Source organism: Aulonocara stuartgranti (genome assembly GCF_965226115.1).
Source record: "Aulonocara stuartgranti genome assembly, chromosome: 19".
NCBI lineage: Eukaryota > Metazoa > Chordata > Actinopteri > Cichliformes > Cichlidae > Aulonocara > Aulonocara stuartgranti.
This window is the reverse complement of record NC_138955.1, coordinates 14,249,708-14,266,224: the sequence shown is the minus strand read 5'-3', so window position 1 is coordinate 14,266,224 and position 16,517 is coordinate 14,249,708. Positions and strand designations below refer to the sequence as shown.

At 39.7% G+C, this 16,517-nt stretch overlaps 1 protein-coding gene across 5 annotated transcripts in view; it reads right to left on the bottom strand.

Annotated features, from left to right (window-relative positions):
* The window catches only part of daam2 (dishevelled associated activator of morphogenesis 2), a 110,663-nt gene that overhangs the window by 12,131 nt on the left and 82,015 nt on the right, over positions 1–16,517 (bottom strand). For 2 of the 5 annotated variants that reach the window (XM_082516235.1, XM_082516236.1), the window contains exons 7-21: positions 16,163–16,273; positions 15,510–15,613; positions 15,031–15,097; positions 14,819–14,936; positions 14,550–14,688; positions 11,943–12,001; positions 11,639–11,823; positions 11,229–11,534; positions 10,310–10,417; positions 8,918–8,947; positions 6,062–6,168; positions 4,176–4,260; positions 3,536–3,642; positions 2,704–2,792; positions 124–292 (exon numbers count right to left, since the gene is read on the bottom strand). In XM_082516235.1, coding sequence (XP_082372361.1) covers positions 124–292; positions 2,704–2,792; positions 3,536–3,642; positions 4,176–4,260; positions 6,062–6,168; positions 8,918–8,947; positions 10,310–10,417; positions 11,229–11,534; positions 11,639–11,823; positions 11,943–12,001; positions 14,550–14,688; positions 14,819–14,936; positions 15,031–15,097; positions 15,510–15,613; positions 16,163–16,273 — 1,784 coding nt within the window. The remainder of the gene's footprint in view (positions 1–123; positions 293–2,703; positions 2,793–3,535; positions 3,643–4,175; positions 4,261–6,061; positions 6,169–8,917; positions 8,948–10,309; positions 10,418–11,228; positions 11,535–11,638; positions 11,824–11,942; positions 12,002–14,549; positions 14,689–14,818; positions 14,937–15,030; positions 15,098–15,509; positions 15,614–16,162; positions 16,274–16,517) is intronic. The other 3 variants (XM_082516237.1, XM_082516239.1, XM_082516238.1) reach the window with 3 other exon arrangements.

Genomic DNA, 16,517 nt, shown 5'->3' with positions numbered 1-16,517 from the left:
CTGTCAACTAACCTATCCAAATAAACTAAAGCACTTATCCAAATGTAGTCACTCCAATAAACAAGCAGGCCCGCAGCACAAGTCAACACTTGTAACAAAGTGGATTAACTGAAGACAGCCCACCTGTCTATGCTGGACTTGGTGTCAGCGATCTTGTTGAGGCTGGAGATCTTAAACCCGAAGGCGTTGCCTCTCTGGCCTTTGTTCATGAAGTTGCCGAAGGCCAGCACCACCTCCAGGACCTGAGTCAAACGTTTGCTCCGGACCACCTCCTTGGACGCGTTCAGGATGGCTGTAGGAAAATGAAGAGGGAGAAAGAGAGAGAGAGAGAGGGTTGCAGCTGGAGACATCATTTAGCTGGTGACTGATATGTGTGCACTCTCAGCTTTTCATATTACATAACACTCTGGGCTTTCACCATCTCCTTCCATTCTGTTACTCTACTCAAACCCACAGACACGCATACAACCTAAAAATCACCATCCTTTCCTTCATTTCTAACATCCTTCATGATGAGTGATCAATATTTCCCAAAAAAACTGGGCAGCTCGGTGGGGAAACCCATCGAGTCCTTCCATCCATCCATAAAACAGCAGAGGGAGGGAATATTCCAAACATAACTCTGTAGTGTCAGCCTCTTTCCTCCAGAGAGCTGCAAGGTCTGGCAAAGTGCAGGTGGTTCCCTGTCTCCACAGAGGAAACCTCAGTGTGAATGTGAAAATCATTAACAAGTTTCATCTTGTTATTGTTGCAGTTCTTTGTGCTGTGATGCAGCATGGGAATCAGTCTTCTGGCTCTGCTGTCAGGGTTCTGAAAGGCTTCTATTGAACCTGCTGGGTGGTCCAGGGAAATATAGACTCATGCAGAGTATATGACAAAGCAACATGAATAATAAAAGGGGATGAACACTTTATTACGGTCATCCACAAACTGTGGTTTGCAAATATTTTGGGATTCTGGAGGTCTGAGTGGATCCACCAACTCACAGGATGCCTGTACTTTATTTCCAGTCCATCGAGGGATCAGAAGCAGAGGCGCCGAATTCATTTTAGAAGAGGGGATCCAAAAAAAGCAAACAAATAAAGTCTGTATCCAGAGAGATCTGGACCGGAAGTGAAGCTGCTGTTTATGACTAAAAAGCATGTTTTACTACACCGGTGACATTTTTAGAATGTGACCAAAGTGAATAAATACTGTGGACATGACATGCAAAATGTCACTTAAGTAACAGTAACAGTGTTACACACGCGCTGTATGTGTGGTTAATAAAAGCATTTTGCCCGTATTCATTATGTGTGTTAATGCTACATAAAACACAATCTCTGCAAGCTGTGCAAGACATTAAAGACAGTTGACAATTGATTTTCACCACTAGGAGGATGAGGATTTTTTGTGCTTTTTGGCTCCTACTTCAATCACTGGTGATTAGCTGTAACATTTTACTTGTTCCCAGACAATCTGACAAATGTCTCACAGCACACACAAGCTGAACTACCAGTCAGCAAATAAAACGTTGCTCTCATAAGTGATGTGATGCTCATCAAAGGCCAGAAAAAACATTCCGGATTAGCAGAGCAGTGTCTTTAAAGTAGATCTGGCTCAAAGAGACTCAGTCACAACACACCCTGTGCATGCACGTGCATGCACACATGGCTATGAACCTCACTGGAAGCCTTTTCCCTCACTCTTTGAAGTTAGCTGCAGCATTTACAAGAGACGCTCTCCCCTCTTAACATAGGCCAGCTTTCCAAAACAGCCTCCCTGGTAACCTGAAAGCTGGCTTGATGGGGGAAAAAAACCCATACATAGTTGACCGTCCTCTCGCATCATGCACACGCACACACAAATTTAACTCAAAGGTAGGATTGTGAAAAAGCTTTGGTCTTGGTGTTCGCGGCTGATGACATTTCTAGTGTGGGAAACGTTGTTTTGTTTCTGGGTGTGTAACTGTGTGCCCTAAAAAGAAAATAAGTGCTCGAAAATGTAATCTTCTTTTCCATTTTTCTGTCAAACTGCGTCAAAAGACTGTTTGACGACAGTTCTGATGCATGAATCGAATCTAAGTCAACTAATATTTCTGGCTTTCTAAGGAAAAGCTGCCATTATGCAATATTTTATGACTGTCTCCACCCCATCTCATCTGAAGCAATCAGCTGCAAGCTCCATTCTTGCTCAACATAATCTGTAAAAATAGGTCACAAATACATAACTCCATTTTATGGCAACTGTGTGTGTTTTTGTTTTTCCTCTCATTACTCAGCAGCAGCACTGAGGGGCACTGGCATTACAGTTCTGTTTTAAAAGCCAAATAATCTAGTTAATTTTTCACTGTTTGCTTTTCACTGTTCATATAATTAAACATTTTTTTAACCATATTTCTCTTTTCCTTTAGCTGCCACAAAATTTAAATCCCTGCTGGATTTGGTTTCCTCACATCAGCGCACATGTGCAGCTATGGTGCAGAGAGAAGTAGCAAGAAAAGCCTTGATGAAAACATGAAGCAAAATTTTCATGCACATAGAAAGCCAATGCAATGACCGGGCATTGGCACAAGTTTGAGCAGGGCAACACAAATGGAGGTGAATTCCCGTTTGCACGAGTGAAACTGTCACTGATGTGTTTTATACAAAAATGGGGATCCAAGAAACAAAGTTCATGTTTACATAACCTTACAGTGGCCTGTAAGGTTATGTTTGTTCTTACCTTCAACCTTGGGCTTTGTTTCAGCAAGACGCTCTGCAAACTTCTTCTTAAAGAACAGAGCCTGCAGTCTCTGCTGGTAATGGTCAATTCTGTTGAGGAGAAAAGAGTGACAGAGGGGGGAAATGGGGGGAGGTGAGTTACATCTGTCTCCAGGGGAGTCCAAGTTCAAAGCTAGAAGAGACTCAACTGTGCAAAACTCCCTCTCTCAGTTTTCACTGCATTATCATCCAATAAGCGCCTATCAAAATGGAGAGTTGACAAATGGATTTGTTAAACTTGCTCAAAAGTTCACCAAAGGAGGGGGTGGGGGGGATTTCAAAGAGGGACTCAGGATATTAAATTGCAAAAAAAAGGAACTAACTAATTCCCAGATGTGTTCCTCAGACCAGCGGATATGTGGTCAAAAGGGTAGTAGCAGAGGAAACAAAGCAGAAAGGTGATATTTCATTAAAAGGAAACAAATAGATTTGTCTGTCAGGAAAAAACGAGTTCTGAGAACTAGAACAGCATCCAGGAAAAAGGCATTGATTTAGGCATTGGTGTTACTACAGTTGTCAAAACAAGACTAGTTTCTTCAGCTAAAAAAAAGAATCACACCCAAGCTTGAGGCTTGTTTGGGATTCCACCCTTGTCTCCGTGCATTGAAAGCTATCAATTTAGCACCCATTCCCTGACTGGATGATCTTTTCTTTTTGCATTAAATCTGTTGCAGCTTCTTAGAAATTAAGTTCCTTTAAAATTAGTAAATTAAAACTGCAGTGAAACATATGAATTATGCGCCTAACCTAGCATGGATGTTGTTACCTGAAGCTGAGTATCACACTATGTTTACCTGCTCATCTCAAAGAGGAAGCGATCAGCTCGGGCCATTCTCTCCAGCTCATGTTTGTGCTCCTCCAACAGGTCGATATCACTTTTCTCTGGGACAAACTTCAAAAGCTAGAAAGACAACAAGAATCCAAAAGTTCACGCAGAAGACTGTTGGCAGCATTTTAAACGACAGAATCGGGTCTGTTTTAATGCCGTGGAGCAACAATATTTAACAACAGATTGTAGCTTTGTGCCTTGTGTACAAAGATTTCACAGGCTGCTCTTAATCTAATCATGAAATTAGCAACTGTAGATAATCTGCAAATTCTTCTTTATTTTACATTTAGACACATTATTGTTAAACTCCATGCAGTGAACAACGTCTCATTTTTTTTACTTCTACTCTTTGCGAAATGTTTCACCTTGTTATTTTACTTTACAATAATGCACCAATCCCAACTAAATATATTATTAAGATTTACTAACTATTGCATTCTGCTTTTATTCACTTTTTTTTTTTTTTTTTTACATTGCCTCAGACTTTGAAGCTTGATTATCATCAATAATTACATTTTCTTCCCATAATAAAGCAAGTATAGGGACATTGTTTTGACCCAACCAGTCGCAAAAAACCTGAAAAGCTTATTTTCACTGGACCATACCTGCTCCAGCATATCTTTAGCAAGCTCTTCTCTCTCATCCATCTCCAGGATTGCCCTCTTGATTTCTTCATTGCTCATTTTTAATCTAAAGGGTAAAAAAAACAACAACTTTATTACAGTAAAAGAACTACTAGTGGACTAGCTCATTGCTCATAATACCAGCCTGGACCAGTGACAAACCCCGGGAACACTGCCATCACTGAGCCGGGTTGCAATCAATAACAGCATTGTTAGTCTGTGCAGCAAACCCCTTATTGACCAACTGCTGACCCCATTTGGGTCTAGTCTGTAGCCCAGGGTCATTTGCTATTGACTCGAAAAGGAGTTCAGGGACCACGCTGATGTTTTGTCAGACACACAAAGAGCTCAGAAAGCATATGTATTGATCTGTAGAGGGGGGTAGAGCTTAAATTCTCAAAAGGGCTTCGGACCAGCGCTATTAGGAGACAGACAAATAGGAGCCATATTGCCAAGTGGATCTTAAATGATGACAATTGATTCGGGTACAGATGCAGAGGGATTCAAAAGCCCTTGGGTGGGGGACTAGGGTTGAATAAATGCGAGTTAATATAATGTAAGCGACTCAATGTAGAGTCTGCTTGTAGCTGAATGTGTAATAATAGACCGGATTTTCACAGTAGAAATCAGAACATTACTTTCCAAGATGTTGCTTTAGCTATATAATGCTTTCAGATAAAGATGTATGGATTGAGTTACACTCACAGATGGCCTAGGTGTCCATTAAAAACACATTTCTGGCTCTAGATGCATGAGGCCATCATTCCAAGCAGCTCCCACACAGAGTTAGTGCTCTAACCCCTGACCTAATGTTACTTATTTATCAGTGGTCTGCACTGAGGCCATTTCTTCAGCACTATAAAACTAATTAGCAGATAATTACTGTGGCTGAGTGAGCTCGAACCACTGCAAATACAACAAAGCAAAAACATAAAATAAAATAAAATAAAAACAACAAACATGCTGCAAGTAGTCCAGGGAAAAAAAAGCTGGGAAAGTCTTGGAAACAGTCATGTTGGACCTAAGCTGAAGGAATTAGCTGGAAAAGATAGGTTTCCAGAGAAGATCTGAATATGAGTAAAAAGAAAAGATTAAAAAGGCCTAAGTGAAAAGGTCCGGTTAGAGTTACACTAGGCATGAATCTAGAAATCAGGACTAAAAAGCTACTGGTTTAATGACCTAAGCGAACCAGGCTTAAGAGTGTTCCAGGTCTGAGAAATAACCTGAGGCTATATGTTTCACTTGTTTATAATATTTTAAATATTTTTTTATAAAATTATTGCTTAATTTAATGAGGAGGTATCCAATATAACACTGTCACCATAGGCAAAAATATTCCTACATTTACTTCTCAACTATCAGGAAATAAGCCTGCACACTTCAAAATAAAACCAATAATCTCTCCAGACTGTAGTGGAGACTGGATGTAATAAAAGCATGAAAGACCTTCTCAAGCTCGTTAAAATAAAGAAAGAAATAAAAGCCGTCTCATTGAAGAAAATAATCAAATATGAAGCCAACATTCTTCATATGAGATTTGCATGCTGAGAAGAGTCCGGTGTCAGCGATACATGTATATGTGAGAGGACAAACAAACCTTTAGCTTTGAAATAACCGGATCTATAAGTCTAATTCAAGAGAAAAATTAAAAAAATAAAGCTGGACTTTTTTAGCATAACAGTTACAATTTGTTACAGCATTTACAGAAGACTGACATGTATGTCATACGTTAGTGTAATCTGTATAAGAGTAACTCAAAAGGCAGCCTTGCAAGTTGCAGCGCATCGAGATCTCACAGCAGATGCTAATCAGCTGCTTACTGATGATGCGATACACTATGATTAATCATTCAAGCCGAAGCCCCTTACTTTGAAAGCAGGATGACACAATTCTGTGCACGTCTGCCATCAATGACTGACAGCTCTTTGACCTTCCGCGTGCTGACGTATATGTCATCCATCGAGCCAGTCTCTTTCTGCAGAAAGACAGAAAAACAGATTACGTTTTGCTCGCATAAAATGCAAAGCGTGCACACTGTAACGTCTTTTCCTCGCATCTGCATGACATCTTTAGCTGGTTGAGAGACGACCCCTTCTGAGCGTTTAACAATGTGATAATTTAGAACAGATTCACGAAACTCTGCTTTAAACTACCAAAGACAGTTTGTTGCAGTTGTTTAATCATTTATCAAACTCAGACTAAAAGGCTGCACTCTGGCCAAACACTTTAGTCATTCCCCCGACCTGTTTTTGCAGTTTTCTGAGGCCATAACGCACATCTCATTAAACATTATAAACTCCTTGACTCAGGATGGGAAGGGGCATGAAAACATGTGACACAAGCTGTGGAACAAAAAAAGAAATAAACTCTACAGCAGGTCTTGGGCGAGGACATTTTTTTGGTGAGTCACCATTGCAAATCCAATGCAGGCAAACCTATAAACTTTGAGAGCAACAGGAAACATGGCTGATAGCTTGATGTAAGCCAGTCAGATATTTCTGTAAGCTCTGCACAAATGTAGTATTAAAATGCACCAGGGGAAAGAACACATGTCTGAGAGGACTGCATGTTAAACGCATTCTATTTATGGTCCGATCTGCTTTCCTCCCTGCCAGAAAATGTTCTTCCTGAGGTCGTTGAGTATGACATTTGTAAAACAGATGTGGCTTGTAAAGAAAGTGTCGTTTTTCCATGCCCGTGCTGACCCAAGGTGCCTGGCAGCCAACTGAGGTTGGCACCGGGTTAGGGGGACAACTCCCATTCACTGAAAACTGCCAAAGCCCTCTCTGCACAAGCGGTGAAAGCTATTGTGCCAACTTAACCAAGTGTAACTGGAGACTTTATCTTTTCTAACAGCTATGAAGTAACAGTGATGGAAATGTGGCGTTTACAATTGCATATTCAGGCTTTTTCCAGCTGAGATTATAATGAATAATTAAAGAAATTAAAGATGATTATTGTAATTATGGTAATCAACACAATAACAAAAAGGCAAGATAAGGAGTAATAAGGCAGTGATGATTGGGATTAATGTGGACCCTCTACTCATTTGTATTGGCACCATTATATTATCCAGTGATGAAAATCATATCTTTAACACTGGAGAATTATTAACCTTAGTTTAAAGCAGTGGAAAATAATCTGATTTATGAAGCGTGTATGACATAAGATAGTTTGCTGGAAGTTTTCTGCACTTCTAGAGAGATGCCAGGAGAAACCTGAGACCAACTGGCTTCAAAATAAAAAAATTAAAAAAATTTAAAAAAGACCACTTTTAGTTAATTTTTCTGAGGATTTTTTTCCCCCCCCAAATTCTCCACCGTGCTCACTGGTTAATGTTGTTGCTAAATTTGGTTTTACTCCACTCACCGAGACTCTTTTGGTGAAGAAAGCTTTGGCTGGAAATGGTGCTAACAAGGGCAGTGAGATTGAACGGAAACTGCAAAACCATGGGCCATAAAACCAAAACAATTATCTTAAAGAAACCGTAAGCCTGTTTCAGCAAAAACAAAACACAAAATCAATAGGTTTTTATACTAGGTGACCACTTTGGTGCCTAAACTGACCAAACAGAGAATGGAAAAAAAGTAATTAAGATAAGATCTCGAATGGCACACAAACTTGTGTTTCCTGGTTAAAAGTCATTTATCTGATTTGGACCAACACCACGCCCTCTGCCTCTCTTTACTGCCTTTGTAGTACTAGAGCCTAGAATTAAGCTGAAAACAAAGCCAACACAAAAAATTGCAGTTCCTCTAGTGGCCTCTAGTGGCCACTAGTGATCGCTAGCTCCCACAGTGTGTCAAACCGCAAAAACTTGCATGTTAAACCATTTAAGTTTACAGCAAACATAAACATGTGTACAGCTTGGTAAAAAAAATGGTTCATAAAAATTTTACAGTGCCTAATTTCTTTTCTTTTTTTAATAACTTCTCCACCTGGATATTGGCGGCTTTGTTAGAGAGGTATATGCCCACATAGGTAATGGATGCTTGTAGCTGTCTTGCTACACTATGTTTGTGAAATTGGTGCCTTCTGGATAATTACTAATATAAATATCTAGGAATTAATATGATTGTTGGATGTGCAATTGTATGGACCATACAGCAGTTCTGGTTGGTTTTAATGTTTCCTTAGTCTGTTAGCAAAATTAGCAGATATGTGGGTCTGTCTATTGCAAACAAGCTAGCTCGCATTTGCTGCTAACATATTAGTCCACTGTCATCTAAATATAGTAACTTCTGGCTCCAAAAAGCCAGCATGGTGGTAATGGTAATGCTAATCTTACAGCTTTACAATGTCCCCAAAGCCAAAAGGTGATATCACTATGGCCACATCCATCTTTGATATACAGTCTGTGGTTTTTGCATATCAACTCCACACAATGCTAGAGAGATATTTGATTTGACTGATGTTTTTGTTCTAACATATTTAGGTATAATAATGTTGAGAAACGTTCAGGGCTGCAGTGCATGTGTTCTGTCGTTAAGCTATGAGAATGCTTTGGCATTAGGAAACTGCACAGGATAATTTTATGTCATAACTTTTACACTGTATGACTTATCATTAATATTCAAAATCTTGATGCTAAAGTATGCCGATCAAAGTTCATACATTCAAACCCATTCATTACACTATTCTAGCTGGCTGGCTGCTTCTTTGTTGCAGAAGAGAAAATAACAGAGAAATAAAGATGGTTGAGAAGCTAGAGGATTTAAACTCACCTGTTTGAAGGATTGGTTAGTGAGCAGGTCCTGCCCAGGCAGTCGAAGAGTGCAGAAAGACACAAAAAAAAAATTGAAAACACATGCAAAGATTAGCACATCAAGCAGAAAAAAGGTGGTGGCTAGAGCAAAGAAATATAACTACGCACACTACAAGCTGAAGCCGGGAAGCCCTCTGTGAGAAAAATCATCTACCGTCCGAGTCATCAGGGGCTCATGAATCTAAACCTCTCTGTACTGCATAAATTTGGTTTCTGTCTTCTCAAAGAGGTCATGATTGTTATAATGAATTCTTTTGATTGCATCTACATCTGCCTTGACGTGGAAAAACACAACCATGAAAAATGACTGCGGTAACTAATCCTACCGAGGGCAAATGTAAACAAAAGCCCATTTTTAAAGTAGAAGGACCAGTGACAAGCTTAAAATAAGTAATTATGCCATGAATAAACACTGCAATACTGTCCAGCTGAATCAAATCTAGCCAAATGGAATCGAGTTGTCAAAGCCAGGAAGATGTTGGGTTTTATGTGGCTACGTCCATAGAGATCTGAATTTAACCGTTGGCCTGTGCCAATAAAAACCTGCTCTGTATAAATAAATACCCACAGTAAATCACTGTCAGAAACAACCTCAAGTGACCCATTCCTCTTTAATAAAAGCCTGCAAAGAGAGGATGGGCTTAAGGCTGTCAGAAGGCTTTTAAGCGACACTGTAAAATACATTACAAAGGAATTCAACAATTTTAATGCTTCAAAAGAGACTTTGCATTGAGCCAACTAATTAGAGCAAATTAACATTCCACTTAAACATATTTAAATCTGTGTAATATATCAGTTGGTGTAATTCCACCCAGTATTACCACATGACAAGTGGTGTGCAATTAGTTTGTGGCACAGAGGGGTGTAATTGCGCCGCACTGTATGGTGTTGCCACCAAGACAATTATCCTATTAGTTAGTGCCATGATTTAGTGAATGCCCTCTTTATTTTAGCTTTGGTAAAAAGTTTCCTGTATCGTGACTCCTCGTGACTTCAGCGGTTTCCTACATGTCGCCCTGATTCATGAGCCCATGAAGAACCAGTCAAGGTCTCACACAAATGCTCTGCAGACACTAGTGCAAAGCAGCAGCTCTGTGGCATCTCTACAATAAGGCATTCAGCAGTGAACAGCTGCTCATGTTAGCCCGGAGCTGGACCTTGGCGCTCTCAAGAGTTCCTTTTTACACAACCCACCCTTTAGCCTGTCACACACACTTTCAGTAATACACACAGTTCAAGAATCTAGGCCAATATGGTACTCCACACACACAAAACAATTGCTTATACGCACACACTCTCACACTCACTTCCAAGTCATAAAACTACAAGCCACTTCCAAACAAATCCAAACCTGTTGTCTCTGATATGCTGAAAACATCTTCTCTATGTCTTTCAGGTCGAGGATCTTGAAAGCTCTCAGATCATCAATGTCGCTCCAGATGGTGCCATTGACCATGTTCTAAAAACAGGGTGGAGTGACATAAGAGGTTCATGCATATACACTGATTCATTCACAACTGCTCATTTTAAAACTGTTACAGTTCAAAATATGAGGTCAGCATATGTACAAACAAAATTTTCAGGCTTCAGACTGCTCTAAACACTCCACTTCAGGATGTTTTTTCATCCTCTCCTCTGTGGGATGTCACAGAGTGGGGACATCCTTACATGGTTGCTGAGGCAGACAGCTTAGACTGTGAGCACAGAAGCTGAGTGAAGTGGTAGATGGGACCTAGAATATGATGAACTGAAGGTGAACTGAAATGAAGATGCAGTGTTACATAAAAAAGGAGAAAAGAAAACCTCTGAGGCTGAAAAAGCAAATGTAGAAGTTCCAAAAAATACATTTCCACAAAGCAGATATGCAAGTTACCAGAACGCCAAAGTTGAGCCTTCAAAATGAGACTCCATCTTTCCATCTTTTATATACAGTCTATGCCCAGAAGAGTCCAAAAATGATAATGTAGACAGCGAAAGCAGAATACGTCCACTTTAAGTGCTTATTTGAGTTTTATTATAATTCATATCCACTTCATATTTATTTTTGCTATTTCAGAGTAGTAGAAGTAATACTAGAAGTACTAAAGAGGAAAATTTTCTTATTTTGACAACAATATACAAACATATATATGTCAGAAAATTAATGGCCGGGCATGTTCACCTTTTATACACAAACGATAGTTCAACCCTTTTATGTAATTTTGGGAAAACCATGGCTTGAATGACCCCCACCCTTTAGTTTAACAATGCAGTTTTCCATGTTCACTCACCTCTCCTAGTTTGGCCCAGTTGAAGGACTTCAAAGGATGTGAAGGCTGAGGGATGGACTTGGAGTGCATGCTGCTCATCGAGTTAAACGATGAGGGAATGGGAGGAGGCGGAGCTCCAAAAATAGGTGGGGCTCCTGGTGGAGGAGGTGGTGCCCCAGGTGGAGGAGGTGGAGGTGGGGGAGGCGGGCAACTGAATGGTAGAGGAGGTGGGGGTGGAGGAAAGCCGCATGTCATAGGTAGTGGAGGCGGAGGCATAGGGCCGCCAGGAGGAGGAGGGGGAGGTGGGAAGGATACATTTCCGCCCTGCTGGAGGTCAAATGAAAGATCAGTTACTAAATAAACCGTAAAAAAGGGATTACAAATTACTTTAAATTGATGAATAAATTAAACATTAAACATTAGCAGCTCACAGCGATGTCATTGATGCGCGACGACAGGTCTAGCACTTGTTCCCGGGCCGAGCGCAGCTCCACACCTTCACGCTGTAGTTTATCCTTCATCTTGTTCAAAGTCTTCATCATGTCCTCTTTTTCCTGCGTTTTGGTCTCACACTCCCGCTCTTTCCGCTCCAGTTTAGCTAGCAGCTCTGCATGCTCTAAAATCAAACAGTGGTGGAGCAATGGGTTGGCACGGTGTTAGCAGATTTGGATAACAGTGAATACAGGCAAGAAGAAAGATAAAACCATGATGGATTCTGGTGAACTTCAGCTTTACCTTTTCTGAATTTCTCTGCTTGTTCTCGCCATTGTTTCACCTCATTTTCATTGACCAACCTGTGAGGCAGACAGACAAGAATAAGCACAGAGAAAGTGGACACTGGTCTGCAAAGAATTCTTGCATATAAGAGGAAACTTCAGTCCAAACATGTCAATACAGGACATTTGAGAAACCCATTGATCAGGGTTACTTCTGCTTTACTTCATCTTTGCGAGAGGGATTGAGATTTATTTCCTGCATTGACCGGTTTGTTGCGGTTTCCTCTTTTAAGCATCGTTATACAGCATTAGTGCTCAAATAAAACCTGTCAGTTATCTGTTATGAGTTCTAACTCCTGGTTCTTGGCTCAGATTGAGGTTATGTTTAGTTTTAAAATTAAGGTTAAGGAGGTAAGGAATGCGCATTGCCGATTATTGTACATGTAAACAAAAAACACAAATATGAGATATAAGTGTAAGTTAATAAATATATTGTATTTAGTGGGATTTTTTTTTAATTGTAGGAGAAATAGTGGAAAGTGAAACCTTGAGCTCCACTGGTAGCTTTGGCTAGAGTTGAGAGAAAAACATGTTGCATCATCACTACTCACAGAAAAGCTGTTCTTAACAAGGAGCCTAAATACATAAAATATTAGACAATCAATGCACCAAAAATAGGATTGTAATAATAAATAATATAATTAAAAACATAATTATTTTTTAAAAGAAGAAATTTATTTTTCCATTAATTGCTGTGTTTTGATTTATTTGCGTGAATTTATCAGTTTACCCACTTAAATTTTGTTTTTTGTTTTTTTAAACTTAACTTGTTAAATAATACATTAAGAAAATAGATGTAACTATGATTATATTAAAATACAATAGTTACAATAATTAAAATATTGCTTTCATTTATTTTTCATTATTTTTTATAATCTATTCAACAATTTAAACCAAAAAACAACAGGTAAAGATTTAGATTGTAAATATAAATTGTAATTTATTCATATATTTATTTATTTGGTTTTCATAGTTTTGGAAGTTTTGGATAATTTTGGCACTTTTGGTCCTCCATAGAATGACACAGAGGACAATAATACCACTGTGATGATGGTTCACACTTAAAGGCATCAATTCACACCAGGAAAGCAAACTGGGCATTAGTCAGTTTCGGGGCCTTTAAAGTGGTCGTGTTTAAAAGGATCCAACTGATTAAAACAAAAAGACACAATCAGTTTTTCTTGACTGGTCAAATAAACATTTTTGCATGACTGTGGAAAAATGTGATTTGTACAAGAGCGTCAATTCTGGGGTCGGGCACACGTGTGAGTATTCAGAGCCGTCGTCATAGTGACCACAGATGATGAATGACTTTGTCTCCCGGCTGTTTTAACAGTTGTTTTAACATGCGCTCCACCATCTGAGCTAACACGGCACTAGTCATATGTTTTTACCCGTTAACCGTCAGGACCTCCTGCGTGTAGCCGATCCGGTAAGGAAATCTCAGCTTATGCACGCTTTTTCCAGGCAACATTTATTTGAAGTGAGTTTATGGAAACAAGAAGAGGCTGGCAGCAAATGTAAAGTGAGGGGAAGGTTTCAACCATTCTGATGCATCTTCAGTTGATAGCAATGGGCATCCAGGCTCAGATGCAGCATCCAAGTTTGCATTCTGATCGCTACTGGAAAGAATTCTGCTCAAGCGTGCTGATTGCACTAACAACAGTGGGTGAATACTTCACCAAGCTACATGTTTTATGGTGCTTTCACCACAAAGACTAAACACATTCATCTGTTATGGTAAGCTTGCTTTTAAAAATAACAAAAATGAGGAGAACTGAAGAGAAGAATGACAGCACCAAGTTACAGCAAAGACAGAGCTCTAAATTCAGTCTGTGTGCACTTGTCATGTACCGAGACCCTGACTTAGCAATGATCATTTGGCTGTGTAAACCTTCTCCTTCCAAGCCATAACGCTTCCCCCTTGTCTGCCTCGCTGCACCTGAACATGGCTGACTTGGCCCAACAGCCCTCCTAATGCGATTAGAACAATTTCCTTTTGATCTCTGGCTTCCACTTCCATGCCAGTTCACGCACAGAGCAAGGTTTCCTCCGATTCAGTCCAAGACCCCCTGCTGCCACCTTCACATCACCTCAGCTTCCTGTAAAATTACATTCCCTGCTCCCTTTTACCACGTGCTCCTCTGCAATAGCCTGCAAAACCCTGTGGTTTATTGTATATGTATATGCTCCTCTGTACTAAAACACCATATTCCAGTGTTTATCTCTCCCAATCTTTGATATAGAAGAAACACATGATATCAGGGCTTTGATCTCTGTTGCTAGTGATGCTGATTAAATGCATTAACTACAAGATTTTCTCAGAAAGTTGGAGTGTTTACAGTACTGGGGGATGAGGAGAAGCTTTTGAAAAAGGCATTGAGTGGTTGATTGACTTGAATCATCACTTGCAACAATCATTTCCAACCTTTTCCCAGTGGGCATGAGGTACAAGCAGCCCTGGCAGGGTATCAATCAAGATCCTGTCATATAAATACATTACTATAGTAAAAAGCTTCATTAGCGATCACGTGTCCACTGTTGATTAATGAGAGATTTCACTCACATGCGAATGATGTTCTTTACATTGAAGTTGTCCAGAGGGGAGATATCAGGGTCCTCTCCCTTGTCGTCCTGCATGACGATCTGCTGGAGGATCCGGTCTAAGAGCTGCCAGTGCTGCAGGGTGCCACCACTACGCTTATCTGTTTTTTTAGGGGGGTTTTTCATGAATAAAAAGCTCAAAAAGCTCAATATAAAAAGATGAACACTGAAGCAAAGTATAGCCTAGAAATACTTGATGTCTTTTCTCCCCAGGTAAATGTGAGTACTCACAGGGCATCTGCAGACAGTGTTGCAGGATGGAGAGGAGGTGTGGGTAGGAATCAGTGTGGCTCAGCTTCTTCTTGATCAGCTCAAACATGGCACCAGCACTTTTAGTATCTACATGGGTCTGTTGAGTAAACAGAAGGAATCGGTACCACACAGCTGTTTAATTACCTACAATCTAAAAGGAACACACTAATGTCAAACCAGGGAAAACTCACCATATCAAATCTTTTGGCCAGCTCAGAGTCGTCCTCGTTTCGCACCATCTCAAAGAAATCCAAATGCCTAAACAGAGAGATAAAAAATGTTCCTTCATTTGATCCCAAACTTCTGTATTTATTTAATTACCTTTAGAATTTTATTACTTGTTAATAATAACTGCTTGTAAACATTGGGGGACAATGCATTTCTTTGTAGAGTTTCAAATGTTAAAGAGGGCTTACTCTCCTCATTTCCAGCTCCTTATTTCTATTCCTAGACTGTACTAGGGTAGCATGATTCACTATATCTGATTTGGTCTTGATTGGATCTCCCGTCTATTATCTTAATCAAGCATATAAACATATAAACCCTGTTTGAGACAACAGTACCGCAGTGATACTCCATTTTAGGAAAATTAAATGAAAAGGGTGGGATGTTTTGTTATTTTTAAAAACACATCAAAGATTTAGTTTCCATTTCTTCATCAGTGACTCACCTATCCAAAGTGGCGTTTTCGTGCTCTCTGAGCTTTTCGATGACCGGCTGTATGCCCAACATCAGGAACTCGTACCTTAGATGGAGGCGAAACTCCAGGTTGTCCTGAACATAAAGGATCAAACAATAAGAGAGGACACGAAGCTGTAATAAATCCATATGTCATATTTAATGGGACATCAGATACCTCAGAATCTTAAAAGTGTTGCATGTATCTTGGTATATATCATCTTTAAGCAGCATTTTAGCATAATTACAAAAAGAATACTTTGATTCCAAAACCCACTGCTATCTAACAGGTCCTGTCTTTTATTTGTGTTTACTCGGTACAAAATCTTTAACTAAAAAGTCAACAGTTCTTAGAGGAAAACACCATCTATGTTGTTCATGACGATCCACAAACAAAAGCCATGCCACTGCATCTATAGTCAAAGCATGGCTGCACTTTATCGTATATTTCACTCAATTTACCTTTAAGCTCAGAATGAAACAAACTTTACTATTTGTGAACCATAAAAAACAGCCTCTCCTGATGCTTTAGTGACTATTCTTACAAGTATTTAAGAAATCTCTTTCCATGAGAGTTACACTCCTTAAGTTTTGTATACAGTTATTTAGAGTGTGTTTAACAGGCATGAGGCTGTGAATGCAGACCTCTCCAGCCCCAGCGTTGAGCACGGCGTTAATGAAAGACATGATGGCGGTCTTTAAGTTGACCTCGTCTCTGTAGCGTCCTGTACTTTTGTCCAGCTCATTCAGCAGCGTCTGGAAGATCAGAGGAGACGGCAAAGTTAGTCAGCAAGTGCGTTTGATCGGAGAAAAAAAAAGAAATTAATTGGATAGTAATTTCAATCTATATTTAATTTAACAGGCAAGCAGCACAGGGCTGCTGTTCTCAGTTCTTGCCCCCTTCTTTGCCTCTTAAACTGACCTTTGGCACTCTTTAGTATCTTAATCATAATTCAAAGAAACATTAAAAGCCCTCGTAAGTTTGAATCACTCAGCTCCT